The sequence below is a fragment of the Mauremys mutica genome, chromosome 3 (assembly GCF_020497125.1).
Source record: "Mauremys mutica isolate MM-2020 ecotype Southern chromosome 3, ASM2049712v1, whole genome shotgun sequence".
NCBI classification, from domain to species: Eukaryota; Metazoa; Chordata; order Testudines; family Geoemydidae; genus Mauremys; species Mauremys mutica.
In genome coordinates, this window is record NC_059074.1 from 25,796,596 (window position 1) to 25,812,457 (window position 15,862).

At 40.9% G+C, this 15,862-nt stretch overlaps 1 protein-coding gene across 3 annotated transcripts in view; it reads left to right on the forward strand.

The window, feature by feature from the left end:
* SMC6 (structural maintenance of chromosomes 6) overlaps window positions 1–15,862 on the forward strand; it is a 92,942-nt gene that overhangs the window by 31,660 nt on the left and 45,420 nt on the right. For all 3 annotated transcript variants that reach the window (XM_045010213.1, XM_045010214.1, XM_045010212.1), the window contains exons 15-18: window positions 4,956–5,157; window positions 5,329–5,443; window positions 11,013–11,173; window positions 13,453–13,588. In XM_045010213.1, coding sequence (XP_044866148.1) covers window positions 4,956–5,157; window positions 5,329–5,443; window positions 11,013–11,173; window positions 13,453–13,588 — 614 coding nt within the window. The remainder of the gene's footprint in view (window positions 1–4,955; window positions 5,158–5,328; window positions 5,444–11,012; window positions 11,174–13,452; window positions 13,589–15,862) is intronic.

A 15,862-nucleotide genomic window follows, 5' to 3' on the forward strand; every position in this document is an offset into this window, starting at 1 on the left:
GGAATTCAGGTGTTTGGCCGCCAAAATGGGACAGTTTCCTAGCCAAGAAGGTATGGTAGAAAGCAGCATCTGTAAATAATGCTATGTGAGAGTTCTGTGTCAGCAAGGAATTCATGACTATAGCCTGCATTGACCAATTGTGTGTGTGTGGGGGTGGGGGTGGGGTGGGGTGTATCTTTAACTGACATAGACTGCAGCATAGTTGCAATCTCTTCAAAATACTTCTCTTTGCCCTTTCTTCTCCTCCTCCCCCCATATCACCTCTGTCTTGTTCAGATTCAGCTTCACCAAGCTGTTCTCCATCTAAGAGCTGATCTCACTGAGTATTTTGGTAGTAGTAATATGGTCACGTGGTGAAGGATATGTAGAGCAGTATATTATCTGATATCTGCGTATTGCTGGCACTTGAGTTCATGCTGTCTGACCAGTTGACCTAGTGATCACATGTAGATGTTCAAAAAGGACTGGAGAGAGAATTGATCCTTGTGGAACTTCACTGGTGAGGGGTCTCATGATCTTCTCACCTCTGTTCCTCATTTTGTGTAGCATAAAAAGTGAGGGAGGCCACTTAGCCAAAGGTTGTGATGTATGGCTTTCTGCAAAGGATCCAGAAGGATGAGAACTCACAGAACAACTTTCTACAAGAGGCTGTGGTAGTTCTGGAGTTGGGGAGAAGTTTTCCCCAAGCATTAATTGTGTGGCTTATAAGCCTTTCTCAGTGCCAAAGCCTGATGCAAAATTTCAGCCTAAAAGGAGTCACTCATTCATCTTCCAGGAGTGTCCCTGTGGGTGCTCCACATTAGGTGTCCTGTGCTTGTAATCAGAGATTTGTAGTAGCACTGCTCGTCTCGCGCCGCCTCAGGCAGTTACATAGTACTGCATGACCAACTCTCCCTCATTTCCTTCTCTACTGCCTTTGGCTTCACTCAGAGCAATTAGCAGCACCTCTTACCTACCTTTAGCTAAGCTAGCTTTATAGTTAATAGTTAATCATTCTTACCCTTTATACTTACCTTTATATTATTTTTTTTTAAATTCTTTCTTTTTTCCCCTTATTAGGACTTTAAGTTTAGGCTTCTAAACTTTGTTACTGCTCCTCTTCTCAATTTGGGACCGAACCTCTCAGGCATGCCTGGATCACCAGGATTTAAGTGCTGTCTGACTTGCAGATTGTAAATCCCTGTTTCTGACGAACGTGTGTCTGCTGTGTCGGTGAGACACACATCTCTCAAAAGTGTCCACAGTGCTGTAATCTAAAGGCCAGAACGACATGTCCTGTTGACTTTATTATAATATTTATCAGTTTGTTCCAAAACCACCTCTATTGACACCTCAGTCTGGGACAGGTTCTCAAATTTGTCACCTAAAAAGAATGGCTCAAATGCGGGAATCTCCCTCATAACCTCTCAAGTGAAGACTGATGCAAATAATTCATTTAGCTTCTCTGCAATGGCCTTACCTTCCTTGAGTGCTCCTGTAGCACCTTGAGTGTCCAGTGGGGCACTCATGGTTTAGCTTCCTGCTTCCTATATAGTCGCTGTTAGTTTTCATGTCTTTTGCTTGTTGCTCTTCTAGCCGGCCTAATTATACTTGAACTCTAGCAAATTAAGTGTAAATGTTCCTTTCTATTTTCCTCGTAGGATTTGACGTCCAATTTTTGCCTCTTACTGCTTCTGTTGTTTAATCATGGTGGTGTATTTTTTGGTCCTCTTGTTTTTTCTTTTATTTGAAGTATACGTATAGTTCGAGTTTCTTTTATGGTGTTTTAAAAAAGTTTCCGTGCAGCTTGCAGGCATTTCACTCCTGCGACTGTCCATTTTCATTTCTGTTTAGCTTCCTTGTTTTTGTGTAGTTACCCCTTCTGATGTTAAATGCCACTGTGGTGAGTTTCTGTAGTATTTTCCCCCTTATAAGGATGTTCAATTTCATTACATTATGGCTGCTATTACCAAGTGGTTCAGCTTTATTCACCTGTTGGACCACATCCTGTGCACCATTTATGACTAAATCAAGAGTTGCCTCTGTCCTTCTGGGTTCCAGGACTAACTGTTCCAAGAAGCAGTCATTAATGGTATATAGAAATTTTATCTCTGCATCCCTTCCTGAGGTGACATGTACTCCAGTCAGTATGGATAGTTGAAATCCTCCATTATTGGATTTTCTATTTTGTAGCTTATCTAATCTCCTTTCATATTTCACAATCACAGTCACCATCCTGGTCAGGTGGTCAGTAGTATATTCCTACTATTGTACTCTTATTATTCAAGCATGGAATTTCTGCCCATAGAGATTCTACAGTACAGTATGATTCATTTAAGATCTTTGTTATATTTGACTCTGTGCTTTTTCTGTCCCACTCCCCAATATAGTGCCACTCCCACACTAGAACAACCTACTCTGTATATTTTGTACCCTGGTACTACTGTGTCTCATTGATTATCACCAGTTTTTGTGATGCCTATTAATATCAATATCCTCATTGAATACCAGGCACTGTAGTTCACCCATCTTAGTATTTGTTTGTAGAAGCACATAGGAAAAAAAATGTGTCCGTGTTTAGTTGTCTGCCTGCATGTGATGTAATTGAATGGGACTCCTTTTCATTTGACTGTTTCTCTTCAGTTTTTACCTGTACTTCATATCCTATTAAAGAAGAGAGGTTAGAAATTGATAGAGTATCCCTTTTAATAAACCTTCCCTTAAGGCAGATGACACTAAACTGGGAGGAGTGGTTGATACGCTGGAGGGTAGGGATAGGATACAGAAGGACCTAGACAAATTAGAGGATTGGGCCAAAAGAAATATGATGAGGTTCAACAAGGACAAGTGCAGAGTCCTGCACTTAGGACGGAAGAATCCCATGCACTGTTACAGACTAGGGACCGAATGGCTGGGCAGCAGTTCTGCAGAAAAGGACCTAGGGGTTACGGTGGACAAAAAGCTGAATATGAGTCAACAGTGTGCCCTTGTTGCCAAGAAGGCTAATGGCATTTTGGGTTGTATAAGTAGGGGCATTTCCAGCAGATCGAGGGATGTGATCATTCCCCTCTACTCAGCACTGGTGAGGCCTCATTTGGAGTACTGTGTCCAGTTTTGGGCTCCACACTACAAGAAGGATGTGGATAAATTGGAGAGAGTCCAGCGGAGGGCAACAAAAATGATTAGGGGGCTGGAGCACATGACTTATGAGGAGAGGCTGAGGGAACTGGGATTGTTTAGTCTGCAGAAGAGAAGAATGAGGGGGGATTTGATAGCTGCTTTCAACTACCTGAAAGGGGGTTCCAAAGAGGATGGATCTAGACTGTTCTCAGTGGTAGAAGATGACAGAACAAGGAGTAATGGTCTCAAGTTGCAGAGGGGGAGGTTTAGGTTGGACATTAGGAAAAACTTTTTCACTAGTAGGGTGGTGAAGAACTGGAATGGGTTAGTGGGAGGTAGTGGAATCTCCTTCCTTAGAGGTTTTTAAGGTCAGGCTTGACAAAGCCCTGGCTGGGATGATTTAGTTGGGTTTGGTCCTGCTTTGAGCAGGGGGTTGGACTAGATGACCTCCTGAGGTCCCTTCCAACCCTGAGATTCTATGATTCTATGAAGGCAGGAGCAGGCAAACTCTTTGGGCCGAGGGGTGGGGAAATAGTATGCAAGGCCATGGCGGGGGTTGGGGTGTGGGTGCGGCACGTATAAGGGGGCTCAGGGCAAGCGGTTGGGGCAGAGGAGGGATGCGGAGTGCAGGAAGGGGCTCAGGGCAGAGGTGCAGGAAGGGTGCGGACTGCGGGAGGGGGCTCAGGGCAGGGTTTGGGATGCGGCAGGGGGCTCAGGGCAGGGGGTTGGGGTGCACGGGTGTAGGATGCAGCAGGGAGCTTAGGGCATGTATACGAGGGGGCTTAGGGCAGGGAGTTGGGGGACGGGGTGCAGGAGGGGTTCAGGCTCTGGCCTGGCGCTGCTTACCTAAAGTGGCTCCTGGATGGCAGCGGCGCGCACCGGGGCCACGGAAGGCTCCCTGCATGCCTGCCCTGTCCCCAGCCCCGCGCTGCTCCAGGAAGCGCTGCATCCCCTGGGGGAGAGGAGGCGGAGGGCTCCGTGTGCACTGCCCTTGCCTTGCCTCCAGGTACTTCCCCCGAAGCTCCCATTGGCCGCAGTTCCCCGTTCCCGGCCAATGGGAGGTGCGGGGTGTAGTGCCTGGAGTCAAGGGCAACGCACAGAGCCCTCTGCCCCCCCACCTGGGGGCCACAGGGACGTTGTGCCGGCCGCTTCTGAGAGCAGCATCGGGCCCGCAGCACCATGGGGGGCAATCCTGCGGGCCAGATTCAAAGCCCTGACGGGCCAGATCCAGCCCGTGGGCCGTAGTTTGCCCACCTCTGCCCTAAGGGATGTCTGTCCAAACTATGTGCTCTTCTGTATCTATCAGATTTCTCCAGCCTTAAATTAAAAATTCTTCTAAGATCTTTTTAATTTTACATTCTCTTTTTGGTGCAGGTGGAGCCCATCCTTCCTGTGCAGGCTCCTCCTTTCCTAAAAGGTTTTTTATTTCCTAATAAACCTAAATCCCTCCTCCAAACGCCATAATCTTTTCTACACATTGAGACCTTGTAGTTTTGCCTGTCTGGCCCTGCTCATGGAACTGGAAGCATTTCAAAGAATGCTACCATGGAGATTCATGGATTTAGCCTTTAACTGCTTCCAGAGATTTCAGGGGAAAGGACCCACCTATTGTAAGGATCTGCTTCTCGAAGTGTTTGTGAGAAGAGAAATTTGCATGTAAGAGAACAAATTATCTATTTGTATTTACATTATTGCTTAGAAAACCTAACCCGAGCTTAAAAAAAATTAAATATATGTTCTCAAATGTTTTTTAAACTAAAACAAAGAATAATGTAGGTACATTTTCATTGCACTTATATATTAAAATATATTTGACACTGTGCCTCTGAAGTCTTGACTTTTTTGTTTATATTTAGGTGCTTTCATTACTCTCAAAGATGCTGAACTTACTTTGGCTGTTGAAACTTGTTTAAAAAGCCTACTGCAGGCATTTTGTTGTGATAATCATCATGATGAGAGAACACTTCAGACACTGATGTCAAAGTTTTATTCATCTGGATATCGGCCCCAAATAATTGTCAGTAGGTTTCGAAATGAAGTGTATGATGTCAGACCCAGGTGAGTTCCAAGTTTTGAATAAAATTGCTTCAGAATCTTGATCCAAGTGGCTTAATAGTAACTCCAATATACAATGCATTTTCTAATGTACGGTCATGTGAATTTTTAAAGCGGTTTGCACTGTTTAAATATGTACATTTTAGTTTTGTTTCTTTTCTTCTTTTCTCATAGGGCTGTTCACCATCCAGAATTCCCATCAGTCCTTACAGCTTTAGAAATAGATAATGCAGTGGTTGCTAATTGTTTGATTGACATGAGGGGTATAGAAACAATCCTGCTAATTAAGGTAGGACAAAACTGCCATATTTGTTTTTGCTGTAAGCTTTAAAAGGAATTTATATGCTAATGAGGCGTTTTGTAATTAAAAAAAGATAACCTAATTGCTTCTTGCTGCCCCAAGATACCTATGAAAACAAGGCATTCTTCTTTGAATGGTTGCAGATGTGTATTCCACTCAGTACACACATGTGGACACAGCCAGATAACTTTTCCTAGCAGCATCCTAGGGGTGGTGCTTCTGCTCTCTGATCCTAAGACCTTTCCATGGCTATATAAGGGCAGCGCAGCCCCAATCCTGCTTACATCCTTCATTTTGGAGTCAGAGCTTCCCGTATGGTTTTTTCCTCATGGATTTTCAACATCAGTTATTTGTAAATAATTAGTAGTACCCTGTAATTAGTAGTTAGTCATTAGCTTTCATTTGTGTTAGTGTTATATAGTGCTATGCCCTTGCCAGGGTCTGAGAACTGTCCTTCATGTGAGGTGGGTATTCCCAATAACGACCCCCATACATGCTGTTAGTTGCCCCGAGGAGAGGGGTACATTAAAGAGAGGTTCTTCATTTGCCACTCCTTTAAAAATAAGACTCAAGTGGCCCAAGATTTGTGCTTAAAACAGCACCTCACTTAATAGGAATAAAGGGGGTCCTGGTGGATAACCCCCATCCAAGAATATTAACCAAACTGGCACATGAAACTGCAAGGCCAATTGCAAAGATTTTTAAAGAATCCGTCAACTTTGGGGTCATACCTTATGACTGGAGAAATGTGGATACATACTTTAAGAAAGGGGAGGAAAAGAGTGATCCAGGAAACTACAGACCCCTTAGTTTGACCTATATTGTATGCAAGGTCTTAGAACAAATTTTGAAAGAGTAATTAATTAAGGACATAGAGGTAAAAGGTAATTAGGATAAAATACAACATGATTTTACAAAAGGTAGATCGTGCTAGATCAACTTAATCTTTCTTTGAGAAGATAACTGATTTTCTAAAAAAAGGAAATGCAGTAGATCTAATCTGTTTGGATTTTAGGAAAGCATTTATTACAATTCCACATGGGAAATTATTAGTTAAATTGGAGAAGATGTGGATTATTATGAGAATTGAAAGGTGGGTAAGGAACTGGTTAAGTGGGGGACTACAGCGGGTGAATTGTCAAGCAGATGGAAGGTTACTAATGGAGTTCCCCATGGATGGGTCTTGGGACCAGTCTTATTTAAAAGTTTTATTTATGACGTTGGCACAAAAAATGGGAGTATGCTAATAAAATTTGCGGATGATGTAGAGTTTGTGTGGTATTGCCAATACAAAAGAGGACTGGAATATTGCACAAGAAAATTTGGATGAACTTTGAAATTGGAATAATAGAAAGGTTAATGGTTTACTTAAAATAATTTTTTATATAAAATAGCAGTTGTAAGTGAGAAGACAAGAAAGATCTGTGTGCATTGATCAGTCACAGGATGACTATGAGCTGCCAATGTGATGCTGCTGTGAAAAAGGCTAGCACAGTCTTAGGATGCATCCCATGAGGTATTTCCAGTAAAGATAGGGAAGTGATGTTTTCCATTGTAGAAGACACTGATGAGATCACATCTGGAATACTGTGTTCAAGAAAGATGAATTCAAACTGGAATGAATGCAGAGAAGGGCTAGTAGGATGATAAGAGGAATGGAAAACCTACCTTATGAGAGGAGACTTAAGGAGCTTGGTTTGTTTAACCTAATAAAATGAAGGCTGTAGGGAGATGTGATTTGCTCTCTATAAATATATCGGAGGGATAAACATCCTGGAGAGATTGGAGTTAAGGGCCAATGTTGGCACAAGAACAAATGGATATGAACTGTCCATCAACAAATTTAGGCTTGAAATTAGACAAAGGTTTCTAACTGTCAGAGGACTGAAGTTCTAGAACAGGCTTCTAAGGGGAATAGTATAGGCAAGAAACCTAGCTGGCAAGATTGAGCATAAGTTTATGGAGGGGATATATGATGAGGTTGCCTACAGTGATGTAGGGCCCATTTGTGACCTCTATTAACAAATATCTCCAATGGCTGGAGATGGGAAACTAGTAGGGAGGGGTATGAGTTACTACAGAGAATTTTTTCCCAGGTGGTTCTCACCCACATGGTCAGGGTCTAAGTGATTACCATTTTGGGGGTCAGGAAGGAATTTTCCTCAGGTCATATTGGCGAGAACCTAGAGGTTTTTTCCCTTCTGCTGCTGCGTTGGATATGGCTCACTTGCTGGTTTGAACTAGAGTAAATCGTGGATTCTCTGTAATGGGAAGTTCTTAAATCAAGCATGGGACTATTACATGAATGGATGGCTGAGGTTCTGTGGCCTGCAAGGGTGCAGGAAGTCAGACTACATGATTCGGATGATCCCTTCTGCCCTTAAAGTTTATATCTAATATTAAGAACACACCAGAGAACCATCTACGGTTGGAAATTTAACCTGTTACTGATAGTAGTTGATGACAGCAGGTCCACCTGAACCAGAGCTGAAAACTGTTTAACTACCTTTGTCTTTTGGTCAAAGCTATTTTCAGCACCCTCAGAAAGCTGTGTTTCGACAAGTTTTTCTTTAAACGAGTTAAATAATTTTGTTCCAGTTTTGCTAGCAGTTAAACAGTTCTTATCACTGGTTCAAAGCAGGGTGGATTTGATTTGAAATCAAATTGATTTAAATCACTAATCAGGAAGACTCAGTTTAATCATGGATTTCTACATAAAAGTGCATTATTGGTGCATATTCATATTCTTCACAACTCCTACATATGAGACCCAAATTGGGTCTCTTTTATGGCCTGCTGCCATTATAGGTTTTCCCTTCTAGTGGGAGAATGTTATGGTATGGTAGATCTCAAATCAATGAAGGCTACACTCAGAAAGACCTCAAGACTTCTGGAATATGCTGCTCAAACAGTTTCACTTTTGTTTTTACTGCTTGTCCCTCCCTTCTCACATTTATCTCCAGACTTCTTCTCCTTGTCCAGATCTGTTCCGCCCTCAACAATCTTCTGTTCATTGAACTTTTTGAAATTTTGCACTTTTAGAGAGAGATAAGGGATTGACTCTGTGTACACAAATTTGCAGAGGGACAATAGGGTTGAGGTCTGTTATTTCTCACCTCTATACATTATTTATTTAAAAACATTTTTGCTCTTAACAAGCATGTTATCTCTGGAGACACAAATCCACGGTTTGAAAACTGCAAAACTAACTATCTGTGATAGTATCTTTCTATCTACCCAGTGGGACTCAGTGCTAAGTCTAGAAGGGTATGTCTACACTATCCGCTGGATCGGCGGTTAGTGATCAATCTATCGGGGATCGATTTATTATGTGTAGTGTAGACACAATAAATTGATCCCCGATCGCTCTCCCGTTGACTGCTGAACTCCAGCTCGGCGAGAGGCGGAAGCAAAATTGATGGGGGAGTTACGGCACGCCACGAGGACGCGAAGTAAGTAATTTTAATTCAATCTAAAATACGTTGAGTTCAGCTACACTATTCTCGTAGCTGAAGTTGCATATCTTAGACACCACCAACCCCACCCCACCCCAGTGTGAACCAGGCCTTCTAGACTTAGCACTGAGTCCCATTGGGTCGATAGAAAGATTAACCTAACTAAACTATACAGAAGCCTCTGGAACCCCATAAGATTGGGTCCCTAATCCATGAACTGTTGGAATTCTTTTACAAAACTTTTCTTAAACATTATATGAATTTATTCTCATACTATAGAATTAGAATTTATAATCCCTATTCCATGATGAGATATCTTTGAGCAATAATTTATCTTAATTAAAACTATCTTTAGATTGCTTTTTTCTTTTAAAAAACATTTTATCAAAAAAATCAGATTTAAATAGAAAATCTATTTTTTTTTTTAAAGTTATTGATTTTTATCCACCCTGGTTCAAAGAGACCCATTGCTGGCAGTTGTCCGTTTCCTAATGTAGACTAAGCTTTGAAAAGCAGTAATATCTGAGACCTTCTCCCCACCTCCCCCCAAGAAGTTCTGGTTCATAGCAAAATAGATGCAAGTTTACAATGTAATATAGCAGGGGAAAAATGCTAATGGGATTAGTTCTGTCTGTACTGCACTTAACATACTGCTCCTAGTTCTGGGCATCTTAATTTCTGAAAGATAAAGAAAATTGCCGGGAATTTGGAGAGGAGCAAGAAAACAGATTACGGGGCAGGAAATAATGGCTTATGAGGAAAGAAACTAGTATTACAAGTATTTGATTAATTTCTTTCTTCTGATAAATATTGCTTGGGTAAGTAACAGGACACAGTCCTCTAAGGTTTCAGAGTAGCAGCCGTGTTAGTCTGTATCCGCAAAAAGAACAGGAGTACTTAGAGACTAACAAATTTATTTGAGCATAAGCTTTCGTGGGCTAAAGTCCACTTCATTGGATGCATGCAGTGGAAAATACAGTAGGAAGATGTATATATTTGTCTACATTTAAAATGCTGCAGTGGCACAGTTGCGCTGCTATAGCGCTTCAGTGAAGTTACTGCCTACGCTAAGGGGAGGATTATCCCATCGGTGTAGGTAATTCTCCTGCCCGAGAGGCACTGTCTACACTGGAGGTTAGGTTGGTTTGAGTGCATCACTCAGGGATCTGGATTTTTCACATCCTGAGTGACGTAATACCAACCTAATTTTCTAGTGTAGACTAGGCCTATGTGTTTGAATGGTGTGAAGATCAGAGGGAGAGAGGATTTGTTATAAGTCGTTAGAAGGAGATGTAACTAAGGGTATGTCTACATTTAAACATGTACAGTGGCACAGCTGCAATGCTGCAGCTACACCAATGTAGCACTTAAGTGTAAACACTACCTACGCCCAAGAGGGGGGTTCTCCCATTGGTGTAGGTAATCCATCTCCCCGAGAGGTGGATTCTTCCATCGACCTAGCACTGTCTACAGTGGGGGTTAGGTCGGCATAGCAACATCTCTCAGGGATGTGAATTTTTTACACTCCTGAGAGACGTAGTTGTTGATATAAGTCCCCAGTGTAACCCTAAGAGAAATGGGATGCCAAGCATATTGGGCTTGGCCTAAACAAAGCTGCATCAATTTTACTGAAGGTGTTTTGATTAAACCAGTGCAACTTTGTATGTAGACCATCATGTAGTTGTGGAGTATTTTTTCCAAAGGAAACAGGGAAAAAGTCATTAATTGAGAGATTTAGAATGAAACTGTACAAAGAATACTGCCAGATGGATTCAATAGATGATCTAAGGGTGTATTTCATCTTGAATATCAGTATTTTTGTCATCTTAAGTCCCTTTAGTAGACTCATTGGTCCAGGTAACTCTCAAGTGGGTTGTTTTTTATTTGAAGTGTAAGGGACTTAAACTTTTCTTAAGTGTCAAATCAAGTTCTTAAATCTTAAACTGAGTTTTCTTACTGTTCTGAAAGCAAGAAATACCACGCCTGAGGTTGGTAGAAGTCAGTGAGAGCTTTGGGTGCTCTAAGGATCAGAAACATAGATAACATTTCAAATTGCTAGCCATTGTGAGTACTTTTTATGAGAAAATACCTATGTTTTTCAGAGTAACCCAAAGGCTCGTGAAGTAATGCAGAGCAAGAGGCCTCCAAAAAACTGTAGAGAAGCTTTTACTGCTGAGGGTGATCAAGTGTTTGAGAGACGTTATTATTCATCTGATAATACCAGGCCAAAATTCCTAAGTAAAGACGTGGAAGCAGAAATAAGGTTAGTGTTGTATAGCTGAAGTGTAAAGTATTCTCTCTCAAGGTGTTAGAAGTAACATCTTTTGCTCTTTGTCCTTCTACTACTGTTTGAGGGGTTCAGGAGTGTTTTAAAACACAAAATCTAAAAAGAACTCTACCCTTTGCATTGTAGAAAAAGGTCTCTTCTCTTCAGTTGACCTTTCTTTTCCTAGACTTAACTCCATGACAGTATCTGCATCACACTTTTTTCTTGTGAAGTTTTTTTCCTTATCCAGACTTATTAAAATCAGTATCAATTTTCCAGAAGTACCTTTGGTAATAGATTCATATTTTTTAGTTCCTTCTTAATTGTTTTGAGCTTGTGGCATGTGGATGTGGCCCAAAGACATGGGATTTACAGAGACAACATACTCTGAGCAATCCAGTTACCTTCCTTTTATTTTTGTAGCCTTGGTCAAAGAGCAAGCCTGAAATGAAAGGTCTCTAAAAATACTATTAACATGGAGTAGTGTTTTGGTTGAGAGTAAGATAACTTAGTTTTTCTATTCCAAATTAGCCTCATACCAATTTCCCTTTGTTAAAAGATTTGTAGCTGTTTTGTTAGGTCATGTCTACGCTACAAAATTAAGTCAAGCTAATTTACGTCGGCATACAGCTGCTGCAGTAATTATATTGCTTGTGTATGTCTACGCTTTGTTCTGTGTGAGTGGTGTGCATCCTCACCAGGAGCAATTGTATCATTTTGGGGCAGTTTGGGAAGACTTTTGAAAGCCAGTAACAGTCTATATAAGCAATGTGGGGTCTACACTGACACTGTCATCCTAACTGCATCGACATTGACTCTTGTGCCTCTCATGGAGGTGGAGTTAAATCAGCATAGTGGGGCACTTACATTGGCGGGAGCGAAATTTTAGTGTAGACACTTACATTGTTAGATCAATGTAAGCTGTCTTGTGTTGACCTAACTGTAGTGTAGACCAGGCCTCAGTTCCAAGCATTTGGCATACCTACGTGCAGCTATATGTAGTCATCTTGATTATTCTGGTTACTTTTTCAAAACAGCAAGCTTTAAAAGAAAACCAGCATTTATTCTTAAGTGATTTCAGAGGTGGTAGCAATAATTTCTTTTACCAACTCCAATTAGTACCATTAAAATACTTTATTTTGGGGGCTGAGCTATAATGCAGATGAAGTGAGAAAATAGGGCACTGTTGAATTAAAAATTTATTGAGAAGAAATTTTCCTTAACTATTAACACCTAAGATGTTTAAAATTCTGTGAGTTCTAATAACAACTTTTTGCTATATAGGGTTTGGTTTAGTATTTATATTTTTCTCCATTTAGATTATTAAAATAAACCAGTCAGATTCTCTTATGTTAATAATTAGTTTCTAGTCCACTACTTTTTTCAAGTTTTCAGTTGTTACCAAAATGCTGCTATATTTCTGTTGCAAATTTTGCAAGTGGAGGGAAGTGTTTTTAAAAAACAAAAAACAAAAAAACAACAACAAAAAGTCTCCCTTAGAACATGAACATAGATGGGATGAGTATGTCATTTCCTTTAGTGTCTCTTGTATTATAAACATTATATTTTTATTAAGCCATGTACTATAAAAATGTTGTTAAACCTTATACTGGGATCCTGCTTAATCTGTTGTTTCTTTTAAACACTAACACTGAAGCCTATATTGAAATACGCATGTTTTACTGCAAACAAGTGTTTTTTACTATGGTCGGCTGAGATGCTGCCACTGCCATTTCCAGTTATGAAAGCTATATATGAGTATTTTTTCCACTCTATTTGAAGGTTAACTAGAGTGTCTGTTTTGCTTTTTAAGTGAATTTACTGCTCACTAAAAGTGCCATATTAACAGTCCTGAGGATTGAAATCCTTAAAAAGAACAAGTATGGGACGTGGTAGGCCAAGTTTCTCCATACTGACTTAGAACTTTGGTTAGAGCAAAGTATCTGGCCGTCAAGTATACTAGCATTTTTAGAAGTAATAACACAGTTTAGTTCAGGCACTTGGCCTTTCTGCTAAGGCTGCCGATAAGGGTTCTTAATGAGATGGTGGTTTATTTGACGCAAATGCAGTACCCACTAGGGACTGAACAGAGACTACTAAATAACTATCAGATGATAACCAATTATGAACTAGTGAGCTAGTGATAAAGCATTCAATCTCCCTATCAGTCATTAGCTCCTGTATCAGAATTCTTGTTTCATAGCCATTGTTCGGTCCATTTGGTAGAATTTGTAATTGGAGAGCATATAATCTTATGATAAATTTTATATTTTAAGTCATTTGCAGAAAGAAATTGAAAACAAAATGGCACAGTTGTCAACATCTCAACATCGTTTATGTTCCATTGAAAATGAGACAAGACAGAATGAAGACTATCTTAATCGTTGTCGTAGACAACAAAAAGAATTACAGGTAGAAATATGTAATAGACTGCAAAAGTAAAAAATGCATCTGTTTTAGCCTATTGTATTAGTCTTTTTTTAAACAGTACACTTTTAAACAAGTGATTTTCACATATATTTATTTTGATGGCTTTGCTTTTGTTTAAAAATGAACAAAGTCTCAGGCTCTATTGTCATTAAGTGTCCTTGCTGCATGAAGCTAGATTTATGTTTGCATGTTTCCCTTGTTGTTCTATGAATGCTCACTACAGCATCCTTTTAATGATTTTTTTCCCTTTCTATGTAAAATATTATTAAAAATTAGGGTTTTCACTTTCCTTGGGAGACCAATGTAATAAATACCGCTTTCTACAGTGTGTATTCCTTCAGTCTAATTTCTTTTTCTTAATTTCATCCCATTAATCCTTATTTATGCTTTATTAAAACATAATTAAGTTATCTTCCTGTTTAGCATTTGCATCCTTCAGCTGTTTATGTATTAATGTTGTGACACTTCCTAGGGGTATCCAGGGTTGTGAGGCACCTTGCTAATGTGAGGAAGTCTTGTCTGTACCTGCCTTGGGTCAACTCCTTGACTCTCCAAGCCACAGGCCACACAAGCACGCAGGCTCTGCTGTCCCTCATGCAGCTAGCAATAGGCATACGCCAAACCCCAAGTCCTCCGAGCAGTCCCTTGCAATGTTGAGCCCCTTATCCGTTGGACGTTCACAGAATTACCAGACCCACTGTTCCCAAAGGAACAGCACACCACAGCTTAACACAGAGCCGCGTAACAGACAATACTTAGATTCATTCATAGAGAAAATCAAGTATAAATTTACTTAATGAAGGCTATAGATTCAAATGATAACAAACAAATACAGTATACCCCCGATTATTTGAATAGCATAGATTCTGATAATCAGAAGTTTGGATAATCAGGAGGGCAGGAGCCATTCATCCATTCAGCAGTGGGGTGGCCTCCCCTACAGCCATCTTCCTAGCAGTCCTGGCTGTGGGGGCCTCTGCTCTGCCCTACTTACTCAATCCCCTGACTGTGGGGATGCAAAGTTCTCCCTGCAGGGCTGGTGACACCCTGTCTCTGCAAGCACAAGACATGGAGGGAGGCTGCATTCCTGACGAGACAGAGCAGAGACCCCCATCCAGAACTCTGCTTTGCCCCACCAGGACCACAGCCATCCTGCACCTTGCAACCTCCTGGTGCTGGTGGATGTCACCAGCCCCACGGCAGCTCAGGGAGCCCTTTGCTGCTCTACTGTCATGGCCCCGTTGCTTGCTTACTCCCATGACAGTAGCCTTGCAGGACCCATTCAGCAGCAGGGTGGTTCCTGCTGCTGGGGACTTGTCCTTCTCCTCTCATTTCTGGCCAGGGCTCTCTGCTGTATTATCTGAACCTCCACATTATCTGAATCCCTTCCTTGTCTCCCAGCAGGATAAATGCGGAGGGCATGTATTTCATGCTGTGGGACAAGGAAGGAATTCACATAATTGGGACACATTTCAGAGTGGTTGCCATGTTAGTCTGTATCACCAAAAACAACAAAGAGTACTTGTGGCACCTTAGAGAATAACACATTTATTTGGGAATAAGCTTTCGTGGGCTAAAACCCACTTCATCAGATGCATGGAGCGGAAAATTCAGTAGGAAGATATATATACCAGTACTTAATGTGGAGGTTCAGATAATAGGGTTTCGGATAAATGTAAGTATAACGTATTGGAAACAAAGTGTTACAAATAAAATAAAATTGTACCACGCATACTAGTGCCTAAACTCAGTTAATACAACACCCTCTTGTCTAATAAAGTACTGCTTGCCCCAAAGGCTATCTCACAGCATTCTTCAACCAGGATGACTGAGATCCACCTTTCATGAGACCAAGCCTGCTGGCAGCCTGTCTTCCCCCAGATGAAGGATGCCAGGGCATTTTTGTGCACTGCTAGATATTGTAAGACCAGTCCTTTGTTCTTTACCTTTAAAACAGACCCCACCTCCCACTGTTCTTGTTAAATTTCCTTTTAAAGTCCCTACAGTTTCAGCACTGGTGTTTAATTTTTTATGCTAATAGACTTCTGTTGTAAGACACATAACAGAAAGCTAGGGAGATAATGGTCTTCCACCTCCTGTCTGATGGAATCAGTGTCAGGGCATGCAACTGCTACAAAGCCTTAAGAACATATATATTTATAGATATTATTTGCATATACATTTTGCAAAGATTATGATGACCAGTGTGATAAAGGCTTCCAGTGGAAACCTTAAGAGAGACACTTTGGTGAACTA